The 17938-nt window shown below is 42.7% G+C and overlaps 2 protein-coding genes across 5 annotated transcripts in view; one reads left to right on the forward strand and one right to left on the reverse strand.

The window, feature by feature from the left end:
• The first annotated feature begins 1297 nt into the window (after window positions 1-1297).
• On the forward strand, window positions 1298-9697 carry ANKRD40 (ankyrin repeat domain 40). Of its 2 annotated transcripts, XM_071573755.1 has the most exons (6): window positions 1298-1548; window positions 3082-3230; window positions 4301-4774; window positions 5599-5780; window positions 6940-6993; window positions 8309-9697. In XM_071573755.1, the coding sequence occupies exons 1-6, from the start codon at window positions 1397-1399 to the stop codon at window positions 8480-8482; spliced, it is 1185 nt and encodes a 394-aa protein (XP_071429856.1). In that variant the 5' UTR covers window positions 1298-1396; the 3' UTR covers window positions 8483-9697. The 2 variants fall into 2 exon arrangements, with proteins under 2 accessions (XP_071429856.1, XP_071429857.1); XM_071573756.1 differs by lacking the exon at window positions 8309-9697 and having other exon boundaries at window positions 6940-8278.
• Window positions 9698-10376: 679 nt separating this feature from the next.
• ABCC3 (ATP binding cassette subfamily C member 3) overlaps window positions 10377-17938 on the reverse strand; it is a 46327-nt gene continuing 38765 nt past the window's right edge. For all 3 annotated transcript variants that reach the window (XM_071573981.1, XM_071573982.1, XM_071573980.1), the window contains 9 exons: window positions 17442-17752; window positions 16519-16718; window positions 16295-16421; window positions 15387-15488; window positions 14273-14419; window positions 13169-13327; window positions 12625-12791; window positions 11460-11654; window positions 10377-10811 (listed from right to left, as the gene is read on the reverse strand). In XM_071573981.1, coding sequence (XP_071430082.1) covers window positions 10703-10811; window positions 11460-11654; window positions 12625-12791; window positions 13169-13327; window positions 14273-14419; window positions 15387-15488; window positions 16295-16421; window positions 16519-16718; window positions 17442-17752 — 1517 coding nt within the window. In that variant the 3' untranslated portion in view covers window positions 10377-10702. The remainder of the gene's footprint in view (window positions 10812-11459; window positions 11655-12624; window positions 12792-13168; window positions 13328-14272; window positions 14420-15386; window positions 15489-16294; window positions 16422-16518; window positions 16719-17441; window positions 17753-17938) is intronic.

Raw genomic sequence — 17938 nt, forward strand, 5'->3', positions numbered from 1 at the left:
CAATTGTATCCAGAAAGCAAACAGGTCCCCTGGGAGCCCAACTCCTGCAGAATTCCCCGGCATGTTGGTGTGGCTGGACAGAGCAGGCTGGAATAGAAAAGTCTGAAAGGAGTTTGAATAATTATTTTGACTTTTAATGTGGTGAAATTTTTACAAACCATACTGTAATTTGATTTAGTACAAATACACATCAAGCAAACCCAGCTTTTCAAACCAAACGATACAAATGGCAGAAACTACCTATAATCTTTCCAATTTGCAGGCAGTTGTTGATTTGTATTTTAATTTTGGGGTGTTTTTTTAAGGGATTAATTGATTCTGCTGAGAATGTACAAAGATGGTGAGAATTTCCTAGGCAGAACAAGAGGATGCTCCTGTGGAAGTGTCCGAGGCCAGGTTGGATGGGGCTTGGAGAAACCTGGGCTAGTGGAAGGTGTCCCTGTGCATGGCAAGGGATGTGGGATGAGACGAGATTTAAGGTCCCTCCCAACCCAAATCATCATAAAAATCTCTTCAGTATCTTCTTCATGCAGTCAGCAGATAAACCCAATTTTTCTGAATCCCTCTATTAGTCTCTGTAGCACCAGGTTGGTACAGAACTGTGGCTACCACTACATTCTTCTTTCCTTAACCTGAGTGAAACCACTGGATTAACTGAACCTTAATTAAATCACCACAGATACTCGGTGAGCTCAAAATATATCCCATCCCTGGAAGTGTCCAAGGCCAGGCTGGACGGGGCTCAGAGCAACCTGGTATAGGGTAAGGTGTCCCTGTGCATGGCAGGGCGGGTGGAATGAGAGGATGTGTCAGGTCCCTCCCAACCCAACGCAACCCATTCCACGATTCCACGAGTCATAGAATCATAGAATCAATTGGGTTGGAAAAGACCTCCGAGACCATCAAGTCCAACCCTTGGTCCAACTCCAGTCCCTTTACCAGATCATGGCACTCAGTGCCACGGCCAATCTCAGTTTAAAAACCTCTAGGGATGGGGAATCCACCCCCTCTCTGGTCAACCCATTCCAATGCCTGATTACTCTCTCTGGAAAGAATTTTTTTCTGCTCTCCAACTTAAATTTCCTCTGTCAGAGCTTAAGCCCGTGCCCCCCTTGTCGTATTGCTGACTGCCTGGGAGTCCTATAATGCATATCGAGCCCGTAAGAACAGCAGCAGGGCAGGGCACAACCTCTGCTAAGCATTTATATGTACATTAAACAACACGAAACGACTCCGAGAGCCGCCGGCAGCGGCCGCGCTGCGCCGGAACCGGCTCTGTCGGGGCCGGGTTGTCACCGGCAATAGGTTCCCCCAGCGCGGGGGTGTGCGGAGAGTCCCGCGGAGGGTCCCAGAGGAGGATCCCGGAGGAGGATCCCGTTGGAGGGTCCCGTGGAGGATGCGGGAGGCGGGCGGGGGCTGCGCGGAGCTGGCGGAGCGGGAGCGGCAGGAGCGGCTGCGGGAGGCGGCGGCGCTCGGGGACGCGGAGCTGGTGCGGCGGCTCGTGGAGCGCGGGGTCGGCCTCAACTCGCAGAACGAGGTGAACGGATGGTAAGGGCCTCCCCCCCGACCCTCCCCGGGTGTGCCCGCGGGCTCGAAATGTACATTGAGAAGGAAATTAAAGGTCGGTCCGCCGCGGGATAGTGATGGAGCGGTGCCTGTTTCGGAGAGGAGAAGCCGCTGGTGCGGCTGTGACCGCGGTCACAAACAGGGGTCCCTATCCCCGGCCTATGTCCTGCTCTGTTTGCTGCTTCTCCAGGTCACTGTGTGCTTACTCTATACTGTTAGTTTTCTTTTCTTTTTTTTTCCTTTACTTTTTCTTTTCTTCCTTTCCTTTCCTTTCCTTTCCTTTCCTTTCCTTTCCTTTCCTTTCCTTTCCTTTCCTTTCCTTTCCTTTCCTTTCCTTTCCTTTCCTTTCCTTTCCTTTCCTTTCCTGCCTGAGACACCACAGGCTGTCAGAACACAAACCTCGGCTCTACCTCTTCTTGTCTAACCAGAAATACTTATTATAAACTTGTAAATCGAATTTGAAAATTACTTTCACGATGTATACAAATGCTTTGGTTTTGGCATCTCATTCACATCCACCTGAGGACACCAAAGCCAAGACTATTCTGTAATAGACAAACAAAACCCAAAGTGGAAAACGATTTTTGGAGCTGGACTTTCAAAGGAAACATTTTCCCCTTTTAAGTTTATCTCTGTTTTAATTCTTAAAAAATAAATAAACAACCTTGGAGAAGGGTTGAGTGTATTCATTTTTTTTTCTGAAAAGTTGCCTTCAGCTGGAGCTAAAGAATTAAAACATAAAAGCTGGAGAAGGGCCACACACCACTAGAGGCTGAGATAGGAAAGGATGGTACGAATGTATAGCAAGTTACCTGTGTGAGTCTCAGTCCCCACTACAAAGTAGTAAATAAGCTCAGTAGCTTTCAAGATTTTTCCTTACTATCTCTCTCCAGTCAGTGACTGCAAATAATAATTAAAAATCATTAAAAAGTGATCAGTTTTGTGCATCAGCTACAGGTTGCAGAAAACTAGTTGTCTGCAGATCAAAGCTGGGGAATTGCTGGTGCACCAAATAGCAGCTGGGCAAAGAACTGTACTGAGAAACTATGCCTACAATATTTTAAACATGATTTACTTGTCAAAAAGGGCAAGTCCATGTGCTGACAGCATTAATTAAAGAGTACAAATAGCATCCTAGGGAAGTATCCCTAATAGATCAAGGATAAATATTTTAAGTACAGCTGATTCTTTCAAAGATTAAGATACCATACACAAAACTTCTTTTAATTTAAAGTAATTTTCCAGTAAAGTTTCTAGAGTAAGAAAGGACAAATTGAAAAGATCTTGAGCTTTAAAAACACCACTTTGGTAACTTGATATCAAGAGCATTAGAGTGAGGGAAAATGGTACCAGCAAGTGCCATTGCAGGCTCCAAATCCAGTGTATGTCTCCAAGGAAGTCTGCAATTCAAACCCATTCTACTAGACACGCATTAGGTCTTTTTCTACTCATAGGCAGCAAGAATGAATGGAAATGAATCTGCTCTGACACAGAGTTAATGTTTTCCATGTGCAGGACGTGTTTGCACTGGGCCTGTAAGCGGAACCACACGGCCGTGGTGGCTTATCTGCTGCACGCTGGGGCAGACAAGGACATCCTGACCAAGAAAGGAGAGAGGCCAGCCCAGTTAACATCCAAGAGAGAGATCAGGAAGATGCTGGGAGGTAACCTAGTGACTGTGCCATGTGATCATCAAACACTAGGGAAAAGCTGTTTAAGCATGTGTGCTCTGATCTTTGCTTTGTACATGAAGAGACTGTGTTTGGATTTTAGTGCTGACTATACTTGATTTCTAGTGTTTACTTGGTAAGAAAACAAAGTTTAAGAAAAGAGGATTACCAACAATTTCCATACCCAGCTAGCCAAACCTTCTTCTAAACACTGAAAAATTAGAACAACTGTATTTTGAAGAATGCCATGTGGCAGACAGATGCAGCTTCCTGTTTTTAAAAACGCAATGGGAGAAAAATTATCAAATTTGTAGAAAGCCCTTATATGAGCAACACCTAATTTTCCTGATGTTCTGTGTTGAATAAATCGAAAATTAGCAGCCCAGATAAACAGCTCATTAAAGGACATTGGTAGAGCCTCTTTATCGTGTTTGTAACTGCTGGAGCAGAGCAGGCTTTGCTGCTGGAGGTGATAAGTAATTTGAAATGTGGTCGATTAACAACCTCTTCCCTCCCCTTCCTACTCCGTGTCTGGTTTTGTTTTCATTGTTGTCTCCCAGCTGTTGAATGGGTAATGCTGCAGCTCTCCCAGTACTGCATGTTCCCTTCCCTTTATCCCCTGCCTTAACATCGAGCAACATACGACCCTTTGTTTTTTGTTGCCTGATGCATTATGAAAATGACACCACCAGAGACCGTGTTAAAACACACTGCTACGGATTAAAACGAACCAAAACAGAAGTACTGATGTGTATAGGAGGAATCAGTAGCCCCAGAATTACTAGAATCAGACGCAGCTTTTGTGTTCACCATATGGCAACACCTGAGCAGGATTCTGTTTACTGTGGAAAAAGGGTGCAGGGCTTCTCGATCCATCTTTTAACCTGTAAAGCCTTTAACTCTGTACTTAATAATAGTAATAGTAGTGATAATAATAATAACAACAACAACAACATAATAAGAATAATCATAGTAAATAAACTGAGATCCTGCAGTGAAATAGCAATAATTCTTTTTTCCCCAAAAAATAAGTCTCAGAGAATGTTGCTTTGTTTGTTTTGCAGTGGAAGATGATGAACTCCCAGACCCAAAGCAAGATTCAGATCTGCCAATCATCCCCAACTACCTGGCTAACCCACCTTTTCCTTATGTTTATAACACCACGAGTAGCAGTATTCCAGATCCCACAATGAATGGGGATCTCTCACATTTTGAACCAGAGGACACCGACTCTCCACCCACACCTGATATGGAGACTTACAGGTGTGCACAGTTACAGCGTGGGAACCCTGCTCCTGAGGGGGCTCCCAATGGGGACATGCCACCTCTGCCCCGAGCGCCTGCTGGGCCACCACGCTCCAATCCTGTCCTCCAGAGAGCTCCTGTTTACCAGGGGTCAGTGTCTTGGAGCAGGAGCCCCTCTTCACCAGTGGGACCCAACCAGTGCATCCCCCAGCAAGAGAACGGCTCCTGCGTGGGGCCTGTGCCAGCCTTTCAACCTGTTTTCTTCACAGGAGCTTTTCCACTCAATATGCAAGGTAACAACAAAAGACTCCTCTCACTTTGTCTGAGATCTTCTGTCACCTTGGGCAGTGCAGACTAATCAGGGTCATGTGCAATCACAGCAGGTCCAGACATTTTCAGGTTCCTGTGCTTAGATATTCATGAAATATTTGTAGGGAAAGAAAGATCCTGTTTCTGCTGGAACTGTTATTAAAATATTGATGAAAACATTTGCTGTTTGTCTCAATTGCCATAAAAGCATACAGGCCCCAGGGTAATCTAATTCCGTAAATAGCATAGTCTAGGCTGCAAATAGAGAACGTGAGTACACAGCTTGTAAGCTCAAGAGAACATCACATGGCTCAGTCTGCACCCAGGTCTTGAGCTGAATTGTTTTGGGATCTGCCAGTTCTGCAGGGAAACTTTGCTTGCCCATAGAGGGAAATCTGGAATTCCAGTTTCTGTTCAGACTTTCATTCTTGAAAAAAAAGGTGCCGTGGCTTTGCAATGAGAATTGAACTGATGACTGAGTCATTAAAAAAACAATAAAAGCAATCTTGGATTGTTCTGATAGTCACTATAATCTGCTGTTAAATTGGCTTAAATCCACTACTGTGAGTATTGATGGAAAGATTCAGACGTCCACACACACTCTGCATTAGATTTGTAATGATTTTTTTCATATAGGTTGATGAAAGTCAATGTAATGAAAACTGGTCATACAATTGCAATTTTTTACTTTCCAAGTATTCATGTATTGTTACCAATGACACAAACAAGGTTAATAGAACATAGAAATATTTAAAAGTCAATCTGGTTTCCAATTCTGCCTATTAATGTGCCTTTTTATTTCTAACAGAACTGGTGCTTAAAGTTAGAATACAAAACCCTAATCTTAGAGAAAATGACTTCATTGAAATTGAACTGGACAGACAAGAGCTGACCTACAAGGAACTGCTCCGAGTGAGTTGCCGTGAGCTGGGTGTGAACCCTGAGCATGTACAGAAGATCAGAAAATTACCAAATACAATGTTAAGAAAGGTAAGAACTCTGTATTTTGAAGAGCATTAACTTATAAAAAACATACTGTTATAAAGAAATAATTTGCTGGTCACCTGCATAGGCCCATGTTGGGGAAAAACCCCACAAACCAAAATTAGAAACCTCCTTCAACTTCTATCACTCAGCAGTTGTTTTGGTTTTTTTTTAAGTAAAAAGGTTCTCAAGTTTCTTTTTATAACTATTTGGTGTTGAACCCAACTAACACCTGATTTTGTGAGCTGCCATCAGCATTTAAGAGGCCTGCAGGACTCGGCCGAGCTCTGCAAGTTCATTAAGGCCTGGCTGCAGTCCTTGCACAAAGAGGTGTTTGAGAATTACTCAGTGCAGGTTTCTGAATGTAACTGTCCTTACTTCAGTGACATTTACTCCTGCAGCAAAGAGAAGAGAGACCTGCTGACCTGCTCTACCTCCTCACCCTTGACCTTTCTTTCACTCTGAAATCCTTGTAGAGCATTGTTTGCGTCACTTGTGGGGAAAATCTGATTAGGACTAGATTAACAGATTTCACTCTGCTGCATCTTCACTGACTATGGGGTGACTTATTCTTTGTTAGTCAAGAAGTGGAGGGGAAAAAAAAAAGGACATAAGAAATTACGTCACTTGCCAACTTCAGCTGTCGCTGAAAGGAATTTTTATTCTAATCACTACAGGCTCTCTGGTAGGACTGCAGGATACTTACTGTTCCTTGAGGTGACACAAACCTAATTCTGTGTCTTGCTGTTGGCAGCAGAGCGGGGCTGCAGCGGGCCCAGAGCTGGCCTTGGTGGGTTGCTATGGAGGACATTGCATACAGGACCTTCTTTGGTAGATGCAAGAGTCAACTCATGAGCTTCTAAGAATTACAAAGGCAGAAAAAAAAAGAGTTGGGTGGCATGCAGTAGGTCTTGACAAGTGTAATTCCACTAATCACTTGCACTCACCATCAGTGTTGCATTCCTTCTAAAAATAGATCTCAGTGAGTAGCTGAATAGGATCCCAGAATAAATACAAGATGCAACAGGATGTGTGCTTTCCAGCTTACTGTAAAGAACTGTCATATTTCTAGATACATACTTCATGTTAGTATGAGATTTTTTAAATTTACCTCTGAAAAATTAACAGGCACTATCACCTAACTACTTATTTAATTTATTTAAAGGACAAAGATGTGGCAAGGCTACAGGATTTTCAAGAACTGGAGCTTGTTCTAACAGTAAGCGACAAAAACTTACTTTTCAGAGTCCCAACACTTTCTGAACAGAGTGGTTATAACAAGAAGGCATCAGAACTTACATACTAATTGTTCAAGGAATAAACCAAAATATTTGTATCTCTCATTTTAAAATTAAGTTTGAAATACAGTATGTATAAGGGCTAATAATGTGAAAAAATCTATTTTGTTAACCTTGAAATTTAAAGTGGTTATGTACAGTTACAGCTTCTAGTTAATCTAAGAGTAGTGAGTCTGGTATGAAAGTAGCTCAATGCAAAGGAAGTATTGGCAGAACTATCTGTTAATGCAATACTTTTCCTTACAAAAAGATAATCTTTAAGTACTGCAGAGTTAGCAGCTCTCAGGGAAAGGCTTACCTTAAGCTGTTCTAATAATTTGTTTGCTATAAAATAGCAGAGGTACTCAAGCTAAAGAACCTGCCATGAAGCCCATTTAGTATTTGTACTGAGTCCATTACAATTAATGTTCCCTTTTTAGACAGTGTATATTAAGTCATATCTTACTTAGAAGGAAAAAAACAGAAGGGTATAAATCTGTGGAAGAAGCACAAAACTAATGTGTAATTTAAATACTATCAAGTGACTTATTACCTGTGATTTCTTAATCCCTGTTTACACTTTTCCCTATTTCTCAGGTTAAAAATGAAAGTGATAGTAATTATCCAAATAATAAATATGCTCTCAACCAAAACCCCTTTTATTGTTGTGTGTCAATATGTAGCATCAACATGTGCAATTTAAAATACTATTTGTCATGCTGTACTGACATTTCTCCAATGCTGCTTTAATTTCCCCTTTTAGAAGCACAAAATTGTAATTTTGTTTTCCTTTTGCCTCCACATTTCTGAGAAAGATTGCACCCTGAACCTATAAAGTTGCCTGTGTAAAAAGAAACTAGTGAAATGCCCAAGGTTTTCTGGGCTGATATTCAATCTTCCTGTGTTCCTATGCAATGTATTTTACTTTTTTCCCCTCTGACTTGTGTTTACCCATGTTGTTAACTGGAAAAAAAAAATCACACTTCCTTAAAGTTCAGAATTTGACTAATTTGATGTGAAATTCTGGAATAAAGAAATTGAGAAATATTTAAGAACTGGATTTTCTCTGATTTTTTTAGGATTTTAGTATTTACTCAGTTAATTGCATTTGAGGAAAAGTTCTCTGGTAGCCTAAGTTAAAATTAGGTGCTATGGATTAGATGAGCAAACCAAAGCACAAGATGTAACAGGCAAACAGAACCTACCAAACTGGACTGAATTTTCCTGTTTCTTTTTCTTCCCTCTCCCTCCTCCAAGTTTCTTTGGAAACTGCAGCAACCAAAGGAATTTATCTTCATCTTGTCTAAGAGTTCAGAGCCCAAGTTGGCCATACAGTGTGTGGTGCTGATAGCAGGGTGTGCTGAGCTGGGAGCCTCCCAGTCGAGCTGGAGGCAGTGCCAAGGCCAGAACTGCATCCGGAACTCCCTCTGACTGGAGCCAGGTACCAACCTCATCACTGCCGGTAACTGCCTGAAGGGAAGTTCTGGCCAGGTGGGGGTTGGTCTCTTCTCCCAGGCACTCAACAATAGGACAAGGGGGCACGATGGGCTCAAGCTCTGCCAGGGGAAATTGAAGTCAGAGATCAGAAAAAATTCTTTCCAGAGAGAGTAATCAGGCATTGGAATGGGCTCCCAGGGAGGGGGTGGATTCCACATCCCTGGAGGTTTTTAAAGTGAGATTGCCCGTGGCACTGAGTGCCATGATCTGGTAAAGGGACTGGAGTTGGACCAAGGGTTGGACTTGATGATCTCGGAGGTCTTTTCCAACCCAATCGATTCCATGATTCTGTGATTCAGCCTCAGCCCCTTTCTCGGAGGCTGCAGCAGGTAAAGGAGAGCAGCCACTTTGTAGCACAGCCAATTCAGAGGGATCTGCACTCAAACTGCCCCGTACTCGCTGCTCTTCCCAGTGGAAGCACTTTGTGTGCAAGGAGCAGCTTCTGCAGCAGGGACTGAGCACACCAGAGGGAGCCCGAGGCCAATCTGCCATCAGTGAAATGGCCAGTGCTCACCTGCAGGCACAGATCGGTGCAAACGCCCAAATCTCCTCTGTGCCAGTTCACTGGTGGAAGCTCAGTGTCCTGAGGTGAATATAGAACATTTTGTCACACAGAAGCAGCCTCTTCTGCAAAGTGCTGGAGGTCAAACAGTCCGAGGTATTTGCAATATGTTTTTTATATCAGGTTGCTGGTGGAATATTAACTGCTGTAGAATGGAATAATAAAATCATTGTTCCTTGCATCAGCCTGGCTGTTGCCTTCTTCCTGGCACACAGCACAGGATGGGTCAGGCAGGGGCTGTCTGAACACCAGCTGAGTCCAGGAGGGTACCAGGGTCAACCAGTCAGACCCACTAGAGAAAAGCCCATCTTGCACAGATGCTGATCCCCATCCATGCATTCCCAGGAATACTTCTATATCTTGGGCAGTTTATACACTGAAGGCACTATTAACACTCCTAACAATCCCATCAGTGTATAACCACTGCATTCTGTGTGTGATAAATAATTCATTATTTTGTGCTCTGCTATATGAAATGTTAATGTCTAATGAATGCTTGGCTGCAGATTCGTGTTTCTATTTCAGAAGTATAATTTGTAAGAATTAATAAATGATTATTTTTGTCTTCTCAAAGTTTTTTTGCACTTCCCTTCTGGTAACACGTAGGAACTTTTTCTTGCCTAGTAGGTTTCTGGAGTGCTGGTGTAAGAAGAAACCAGCTAAAGCAGAAGAGGTTCTAGCAGCAAATACTGTTTCAACACAGGACCTTTTATCTGAGGAGGCCTGGTTATCAATAATAAATAGATACTTATTTCTGTAAAACAAATCACACATTATTTCAGATGATTAAGGAGTTGAACAAGATAAACTAAATACATGCCTGCTTAGTGTACATGTTCAGCTAAAGGGGAGACTTACTCATAGTGACTTCATACCTAAGAGAGACAGCAAAATTCTAGTACTTCTGTGCCAATCATGTCCCTGTAGGCTTGTGTGGAGTCTACTGAACTGGAAAAAACTGTGTGGTTAATAACTTAGATGAAGCCATTTATAGGTTTAGTTTTAAATACTGTTACTTCTTACGCTAAAGGGGAATTTTATAATGCCAAGGTTGCCCTGGGCAGGGATCCCAAAGGTCCTGGGATAGCTCACAGCCTGGAAGCTGCAACATTCAACTCCCTTGTCCTGGGAAATACTGAAAGGAATAGGTTGGAACCATTCAGAGGTTACACATCATTTCACTATTATTCAGCTGGAGTCAAGGATTAACTGAGCCTGTCTTTCCACTTCCAATGAATCCTTACGCAGAAAACACACAAACCAGTGTATTTTGTACCATTAATATAATTTACTAATTACAAACTTGAATGCAGTACATATTGCCCTGTGGTACATACATTTTCCTGGCAGAACATTTGGCCTTCTTTGGGAAAAAAGCATATAATAAAATACTTTATGTATATAGAAAATATTTAAAAATATAAAATTCCCTTTGTGGTCCTTGTAATTGTAAAATACTTTGTTCACATATCACAAGTTAAGTGTACTACAAAAGTTGTTTTGTAAAATTACAGTACATTCACAAGTCTGTTTTGTGGCAAGTCAGTAATATTAAAAAAAAACACCAAACCAAAACCCAAGGGGTCCTCTCTTCATGCCAGTCCAGCATCTTTGGCCATACCATAGAAAATACCCTTTGCTGCTATAAGGTTTGCAGGTGTGTCAAATTCAGCTATAGTTCCATTGTCTAGAACAAGAACCCTGTTGAAAACAAAATGTTAGGGGAAGTGTCAGAGAATTCCTTGCAAGAAATGTGATACCTGTTTTTATCACAAAGCAAACTGCTGTGATCTTTGCATCATGTTTGTTTTCCTCAATTATTTTCAGAGGTTAAAACAGAATAGATGATAAACATTCTCCCTGAGCTGCTGTTTGACTAAAAAAGGTACAGGGCAGTCACTATCTCCCAGGGCCAAAAAGGGGGAGAAAAGGGTCATGCTGGTAGATCTGGAATTGAAGATAAAGTTTCAGAAAGCCAAGGAGATAAAGGCTCACAAAGTATACAAATACATTTTGAAGTATTTAATATGACATGCTGTTAGTGAGAAAGTTACAGCAGCTGCTGGTTTAGCAGGACTCCATAAGCTTCCTGACAGTGGCAGGAGTGCACCTGGGCAGTGTCACCTGCACAGCTCTGGTTACTGAATATAGAACCTGTTTCTTATGCCAACAGAGACAAAGTTAGGACTGGATATTCTGGGATTATGTGGCTTCAACATCACTGCTTACACACTGCCTGAAAGAGCATCAGTGTGCCTATCTAGAGACAAACCAGACCCCTCCAAGTGCTGTGTCACATCCCCAGCAGACCCCAAGCCTCCCTGCCATGCACCATGAAAAGATTTCTACCTCGTGTAATCCATGATTGTGTTCAGCCTGTGTGCAATGGTCAGCACCGTGCAGTCCTCAAACTGGGTCCGGATTGTCATCTGGATGAGATCATCTGTCTCCAGGTCGATGGCTGCGGTTGCCTCGTCCAGGATCAGGATCCTGGTCTTGCGCAGGAGGGCTCTGGCCAGGCACACGAGCTGCCTCTGGCCCACGCTGCAAACACACACAGGCTTTCACCAGTGAGGCCCTGCTGCTCACCATCACTTGTGCTGGAGCAGGTCACTCATCGGGTAAAGTTACCCAAAAAACCCCAGAATGTTTAGCAAGCAGCCTTGCTAAATGCACACGGGTTGCAGCATGCCAGCACTGATACGTTACTGCCTGACCCGGCGCTGGCAGAGCCACCAAAAGTCCCTTTTATCACTGTGACAAAAGCCAGGGCAACTAATGATGACAAAGCTTCCACCCAAGCTCTCAGAAACACTCACTGTTCTAACAGCACTGAGCAGATGTAAACTTAGAAGAAAAAAAGACAAATACTAATAAAAAGGGAAAAAATGTTATGAGGCTGCAAGTCCTTTCCATCGTAAAAAAATATCTATCTGGGCAGCCCAGACTTCCTCCCCTGCCACAAACAGAGCCCAGGCTCAGTCTCTGTCTCACTGTTTGCAGGACGAGGAAGGATCTGAACATTCATCACAGACATAATCTGGTGACACCAGTCTCAGAAGCCAATGAAGCATATCAAAACATGACATTTTATCATCCCTATTCATGTCTTCCAAATAATAATGGAAAATAAACATTGCTGAAGTGTCAGTTAGGCACAGGACTCTTATTCAGCAGTTGTGTATGTTATCATGGCATTTCCCTTCCTACCAAACCGTGCTTAAGGGACTGCCTGTCTATAGTATCCTGTCATCCTGGAACTTCCTTCTTTACTGGAAGATGGGATTTTAGTGCGGGACAAATTCTTCCCAAAAGCAAAGAAGAATCAGATTGTTTGTGGCAGAGGCAGAACAGGAGGCAAATGTTTGAACCTTAGTGGCTTTTTTGAAAAAGGAATAGGTGGCTGAATCATTCCAGACACAAGAGATCAAAGTGGCAGCCTGTGCTCAGGTGTCACCCACTTGCCACAGCTGAAGGACAGCTCAGTGTGTTTTCTGGTCCAAGTATTTCTCACCTGAGGTTCTCTCCACCCTCTGAGCACTCATAGTCCAGCATGGATGGCTGACTGCTGACAAACCTCTTCAAATGAGACAGTTCAAGTGCTTTCCAGATTTCTTCATCTGAATACTTATTAAATGGGTCCAGGTTCATCCTCAATGTTCCAGAAAAGAGAACAGGATCCTGGATATAAACCCAATTTTCATTAGACAAGTGCTTTAGTTGTTTTGAAGTACAGCTACTGTGAGTTACTGTCTTGAGGTCTCCATTGCATTGCAGGGAGGCCACCCCCTAACCCCATCCACTCTGAAAATACATGACATTATACACACTTCAAACTCCAGTTCCAACTGTAAAGATGGTTTATCCTAAATCCTGTTTTTTCACCCAGCATCAGCCTATGAGGTGGGGGCACATGACCACTTAAAGTGTAAATAGTTTCTTTTTTGGAAACAATTTTCTGGGTGTAACAAAGCAGTTTCTCCTGTTAATAAACCATTATTTATGGTTTGTTAAGCTGTTAGTGATACTTCCTTTACCATGACGCAAAGAAACAGTACCTGAGGAATAATTGTTAGCCTTGATCGAAGGTCATGGAGACCAATTTCTGAAATTTTCACGCCGTCAATTTTAATTTCCCCTTTTGCAGCTTCCAGGATCCTAAAGAGACAGAGCGTCATGGAGGACTTCCCTGCTCCGGTTCTGCCAACAATTCCAATCTACAACAAACCGCAGATTTAACAACAAAGCACATGGTTGAGAAGAAAACATAACCCAGCAAAAGAACCCCAAAACAACCCCCCAAGATTCCTCTATGAGGTTCGACACAATATCTAAATCTAAGAATGAATGGAACCATCCTTCACAGAAACCTTGGGAATACACTGTAATGTACTTATTGCTATTCCTGTAATTGGAATGAAATATGTACAAATGAATGAAATATGTACAAATCTAGAGCCATCCTGTGTAACTTCGGATGATTAGTTGAAGCCCCCATGGTCGGAGTCCAGTCACTCAAGGACTAGAAACAAAGGCATTTTGGAGGGCAGTTCATACTTCATGGTAAGCACATGTACCTCCATGCCAGAAGGATGTTGTCATCCTGTTTGCTTAGTATCAGGGTAATTCTCTTCTCTTTTAATAACAGCCTGTTCAGGGGAGGACCTTCCCATGCTAATGGCTCTTTTGCCAGCAGGCAAATCCCAGAACTTTCCATTGAAGCATGAAGAAATGAATGTCCCAAAACAAAGACCATTTCCTGATTAACAAAGCAAAGAATGTAATTTCCTTCCATGCCAAAAATTTCACAGGGAAAGTCAGAGGGCAGAAAAAGCCAGAATTCCTTCTCCCATCTGCACTGCTTCAGAGAACTATTCTTGTCACCGAATTTTTGTCACTTGCACTGGTGCTTCCTACACAGGGTATGGGAGCCTGTTGCCAAATGAACTTGGAAAGTCCATAAAGTCCCATGCAATTGGTGCTACTGCTCCCAGCCTGCAGGATGCTGGCACAAGGACAGCACAGCTGTCACTGCTGCTCTTGCAGCTGGAGGAGGTCTCCACCACTGGGGTCAGTGTGCTTCTAGGCCCTCTCCTCTACACCATGGTTGTCACTGGAGGCCCAGAGCAAAGTTCTAGCACAGACATCAGCTGGTAACTCACCTTTTCCCCACCGTGCACTTGGAGGTTTAGACCCTTCAGCACCAGATCCAGGCCCTTCCTGTACCTCACTGAGTAATTCACAAACTCCAGCTCTCCCTTGGATGGCCAGTCTTCTGGAGGACTCTTGCCTTCAATGGTCCAGGGAGCCTAAGGAAAACACAAGTCAGAAATGCCTCCTATAGGTTTAAGAAAAAATAATTCAAACTCAGGTACAAACATTATAACTCATAAATCAAATGTCTATTATAAAATGAATTTATAGTAAGGGGGGGAAAATGTGTTCCTAAGTATCCACCCATTTGTCTTTGATGTGAAGTTTACAGAAAAAAAAGTCAGCCCAGAGAGCTGAATCCTCCAATTTTTTCCCATTAAATGTAACGGAACACTGTCGGTTTCCTGCCAGCTTGAGCTTTGGTTTATAACATGTATCATGCATCTTGTCTAGCTTCCTTTTAGCTTCCAGATTAAATACTTCATCTCCAGAACTGCACACTGGAGTTTCCCGCAAATCCTCCATTTCCTAATTCTTAGTATCTACACAGGGCTAACAAGCCCCAGTGTGTCTGGAGAGCAGCAGCTTTCCTGGCACAGCTCCATCCACCACCTTCAAAAGTCTTTGGCAACAAAGGTAGATGATTGGATGCTTTTCCTGGATTAGCAGTACAGTGTTCCTAGAGATGTTCTTCTCTCATGGGAGGTGGGGACTGATTAAGCTGATTAAATAGAAATACTATTGAAAACATGTGCAAGGCCTGGTAATTGCACTGCAGCTGTGCTCACTAGCAGGCTTAGGGCACCAGCCACGCAGGTAGGACTGTGCATCAAACCCTTCAAACCCAAAGGGACCAATATTCTGATGTTAAACCCATCTCCTGTGCTATAGCCACTCACAGCAGCAGAAAATGAGATGCTAAGCACAGGCTGCATGATGGCAATAATAATTTGGAGCTGTGATAGCATAAATTACAGTTCAGAGCGTGACATTTGTTCAGGTTAAATGATAACTCTCAGAGCAGGAACTGTCCCTCAAGACTTTGAAGAAAGACCATGTAAATGTGTGCATTAAAATTTTGCCACAGTTGTTGCTGAGCATACTTGACCCTTGGCAGCTGACCTCTGTTTCAGTTTCTGAATACTCTTTTATTCTTTCCACAGCCACAATGTTAGTTTCAAGTTCAGAAGTCATTCGGACCATCCAATTCAGAGACAAGGTCACCTTGGGAAGAAAAGGAACAAAATATCACCCCCAGAGGAACAACAGATATAACAGTGACAATAACAACAATCATAATAATAGCAGCAGCAAGAGCAGACAATACCATTAAGACATGGATTCACATTAATATTACAAATGAAATTATTACCTTTGCGTTGGCATTAACACAGTTACTGGGACAAGAAGTCTACAGATGCAGAAGAAGCACATGTCTCCTGCTATGATTTAACACATGGCCCTCTCCAAAAAGGTTGGTTGGAAGTCATTCCCCCAAACATGGATCTCACTGGGAAACTGCTAACAGCAATCCTAAACACTCATGGTATCTAAAAAGCTTCTGGCAAGGGAGAGGCCATTAAATCTGCTGAACTGTCCACAGCTGGAGTCAGTACTGTTTACTTTTTCTAATTATAAATCTTACTGATCTGCCTCTGATTACCTGGACACACTGATGTGCTGCGTAGCAGGAATGATGCAGGACATGTTAAGCCCATGCTGCTCAAATGATCTGTTCTGGGCAGATGCACCTGACACTTCCTGAAATTCCTGCATGTCATCACTGGGAATACCAGAGTTCAGCACAGCCTTGAGGCTCCCAAAAGTGCTCTGAAATGCCTACTGCATGTAAGCTTTTTGATTATCTGTCAGCATTCAGTGTACTGCTCTAGTTTCCAGACATCCCACAACTCATTTTTATTACTTCCTAATTAACTTCAGCTTTAACAAGCACTTAAATTATTGCTAATATATCCACGTCATCTATAAAAATGCAAACCCACGAGTGAACAGAAAGCTGTAACACGTACCTGTAATGCATAAGACACTGACAGTCCCACCAGGCCAGCATTCAGGCTGTTTCTACCAATCACAGCAAAAAGGGCAGCAAAAAGGACTATACAGTTTCCCACAAACTCAACTCGGATGCCCAGCCACCTGGGAAGAAGGCAGGTGTAAGTTCAGTGGTAAATGGTTGCTTGGACCAGTTTTGCAAAGAGAATTTTTTGGAGACAAAGAATCATGTGCCTTTTACCTGTTTGATACTATCCCAGGATAGTAACTCTTCTGATTTTCATCCACCTTCAGATCACTGATGTCTACGAAGGCCTTCACTCTCCTGTAGGCTCTGATGACACTGGCTCCTGACACTGTCTCTGAGAAGTGGGAGTAGATGGGAGATCTGCTGACAGACTCCAGGCGCTTCAGCTGGCGGGAGGTCGCAACGTAGAATCGCTGCCATTTTTCAGAGAAAATTAAAGGTTCATGAGAGACTTTCTCTTATAATTAACAGTGAAGAACTTCTTAGGTTAAGGATTTAAAAGAGATTGCTACTAATGCATTTCAACCCTCTGAAATATCTTGTGTAATTAAAAAGAATTTCAAGAAAGTTATCTTTGCATCAGTCCACAACAGAGCACTGGTTAACTGCAATTTCTATAGACTGTAAGTTAAATTTATCTATGTCCCTTTAAATTTAGCTAATATAACTCAACAAAATGAATGCATTTGTAGGAGCCTCATTTTCCAACAAAACTACATGTACATTTGCACCTCCATTATCATGTCTCTATTGACAGTCTGTAAAATATGCTTCAGTTTTGCTCAGAAATCAATACACTTGTCGCTTTTTGTTTTCAACATCCTACCTCCTCACCACCTTAAAAACTTGTCACTATGTCAAATATATTCACACTTTAATATATTGATGTGCACTGCAGCTTTGTCACTAGCAGTAGGCTTATTCTTAAAAGCTAGAAAAGGTTACACATATTTATTTCAGGACCACATCTCACAGGACATTTCTTCTTTTTGAGAGAAGTAAAGAATGTTTTGTTTACACAAACACATAGCTACTTCCAACATTTCAATTTCCCCCTAAATTATGTTGTTTTATCTAAAATGAAAAGGAATGGAATGAGGACCATTGCAATGGCGGTCAGGTATTTTTCCAGTTACCTGAACAAAGAAGTACAGAATTGCAAGTGGAACTATAACCACGGCGAAGAGCGGAGTACTCGCTATAATTACGATCATCGTCGACACGGAGGTGAAGAACGTTCCGAGGAACATCAGGATGGTTGGTGGGATGACCTCATCGATCACGTAGATGTCCTTGGAGAAGCGGTTGATGATGCGGCCGGTGGGGGTGGTGTCGTAGAAGGACTGTGGGGTGTGAAATTTGTTCTCCAGCAGCGCAGCGTGGAGTGTGCGGGCAGCGTTGATGCCTCCCATGGCCAGTGTGAAGGAGCAGATCAGCACTATGAGCCCTGGTGGGTGAAGAGGAGACGTGTTAATCCCCGAGCATGATGTCCACAATTCACAGCTCCTTAATATTTGGCAGTTACTCTTGTGCTCGAAGCTTTTTTTGTGTTACTGTATTCCCTGTCCATCCTTCTCTTAACGTGCACATCAGCACTATGGCATTGCTGCCTAAGGCACAGGAACACATCCTG

The sequence above is a fragment of the Pithys albifrons genome, chromosome 19 (genome assembly GCF_047495875.1).
Source record: "Pithys albifrons albifrons isolate INPA30051 chromosome 19, PitAlb_v1, whole genome shotgun sequence".
NCBI lineage: Eukaryota > Metazoa > Chordata > Aves > Passeriformes > Thamnophilidae > Pithys > Pithys albifrons.

Excerpts from the sequence above, each read along its gene's own strand:
- ANKRD40 (XM_071573755.1), top strand. The coding sequence starts at position 1,397 with ATGCGGGAGGCGGGCGGGGGCTGCGCGGAGCTGGCGGAGCGGGAGCGG. Across the intron at positions 5,781-6,939 it reads CAAATACAATGTTAAGAAAG|GACAAAGATGTGGCAAGGCT; the intron begins GTAAGAACTCTG and ends ATTTATTTAAAG. Across the intron at positions 6,994-8,308 it reads AACTGGAGCTTGTTCTAACA|TTTCTTTGGAAACTGCAGCA; the intron begins GTAAGCGACAAA and ends CCCTCCTCCAAG.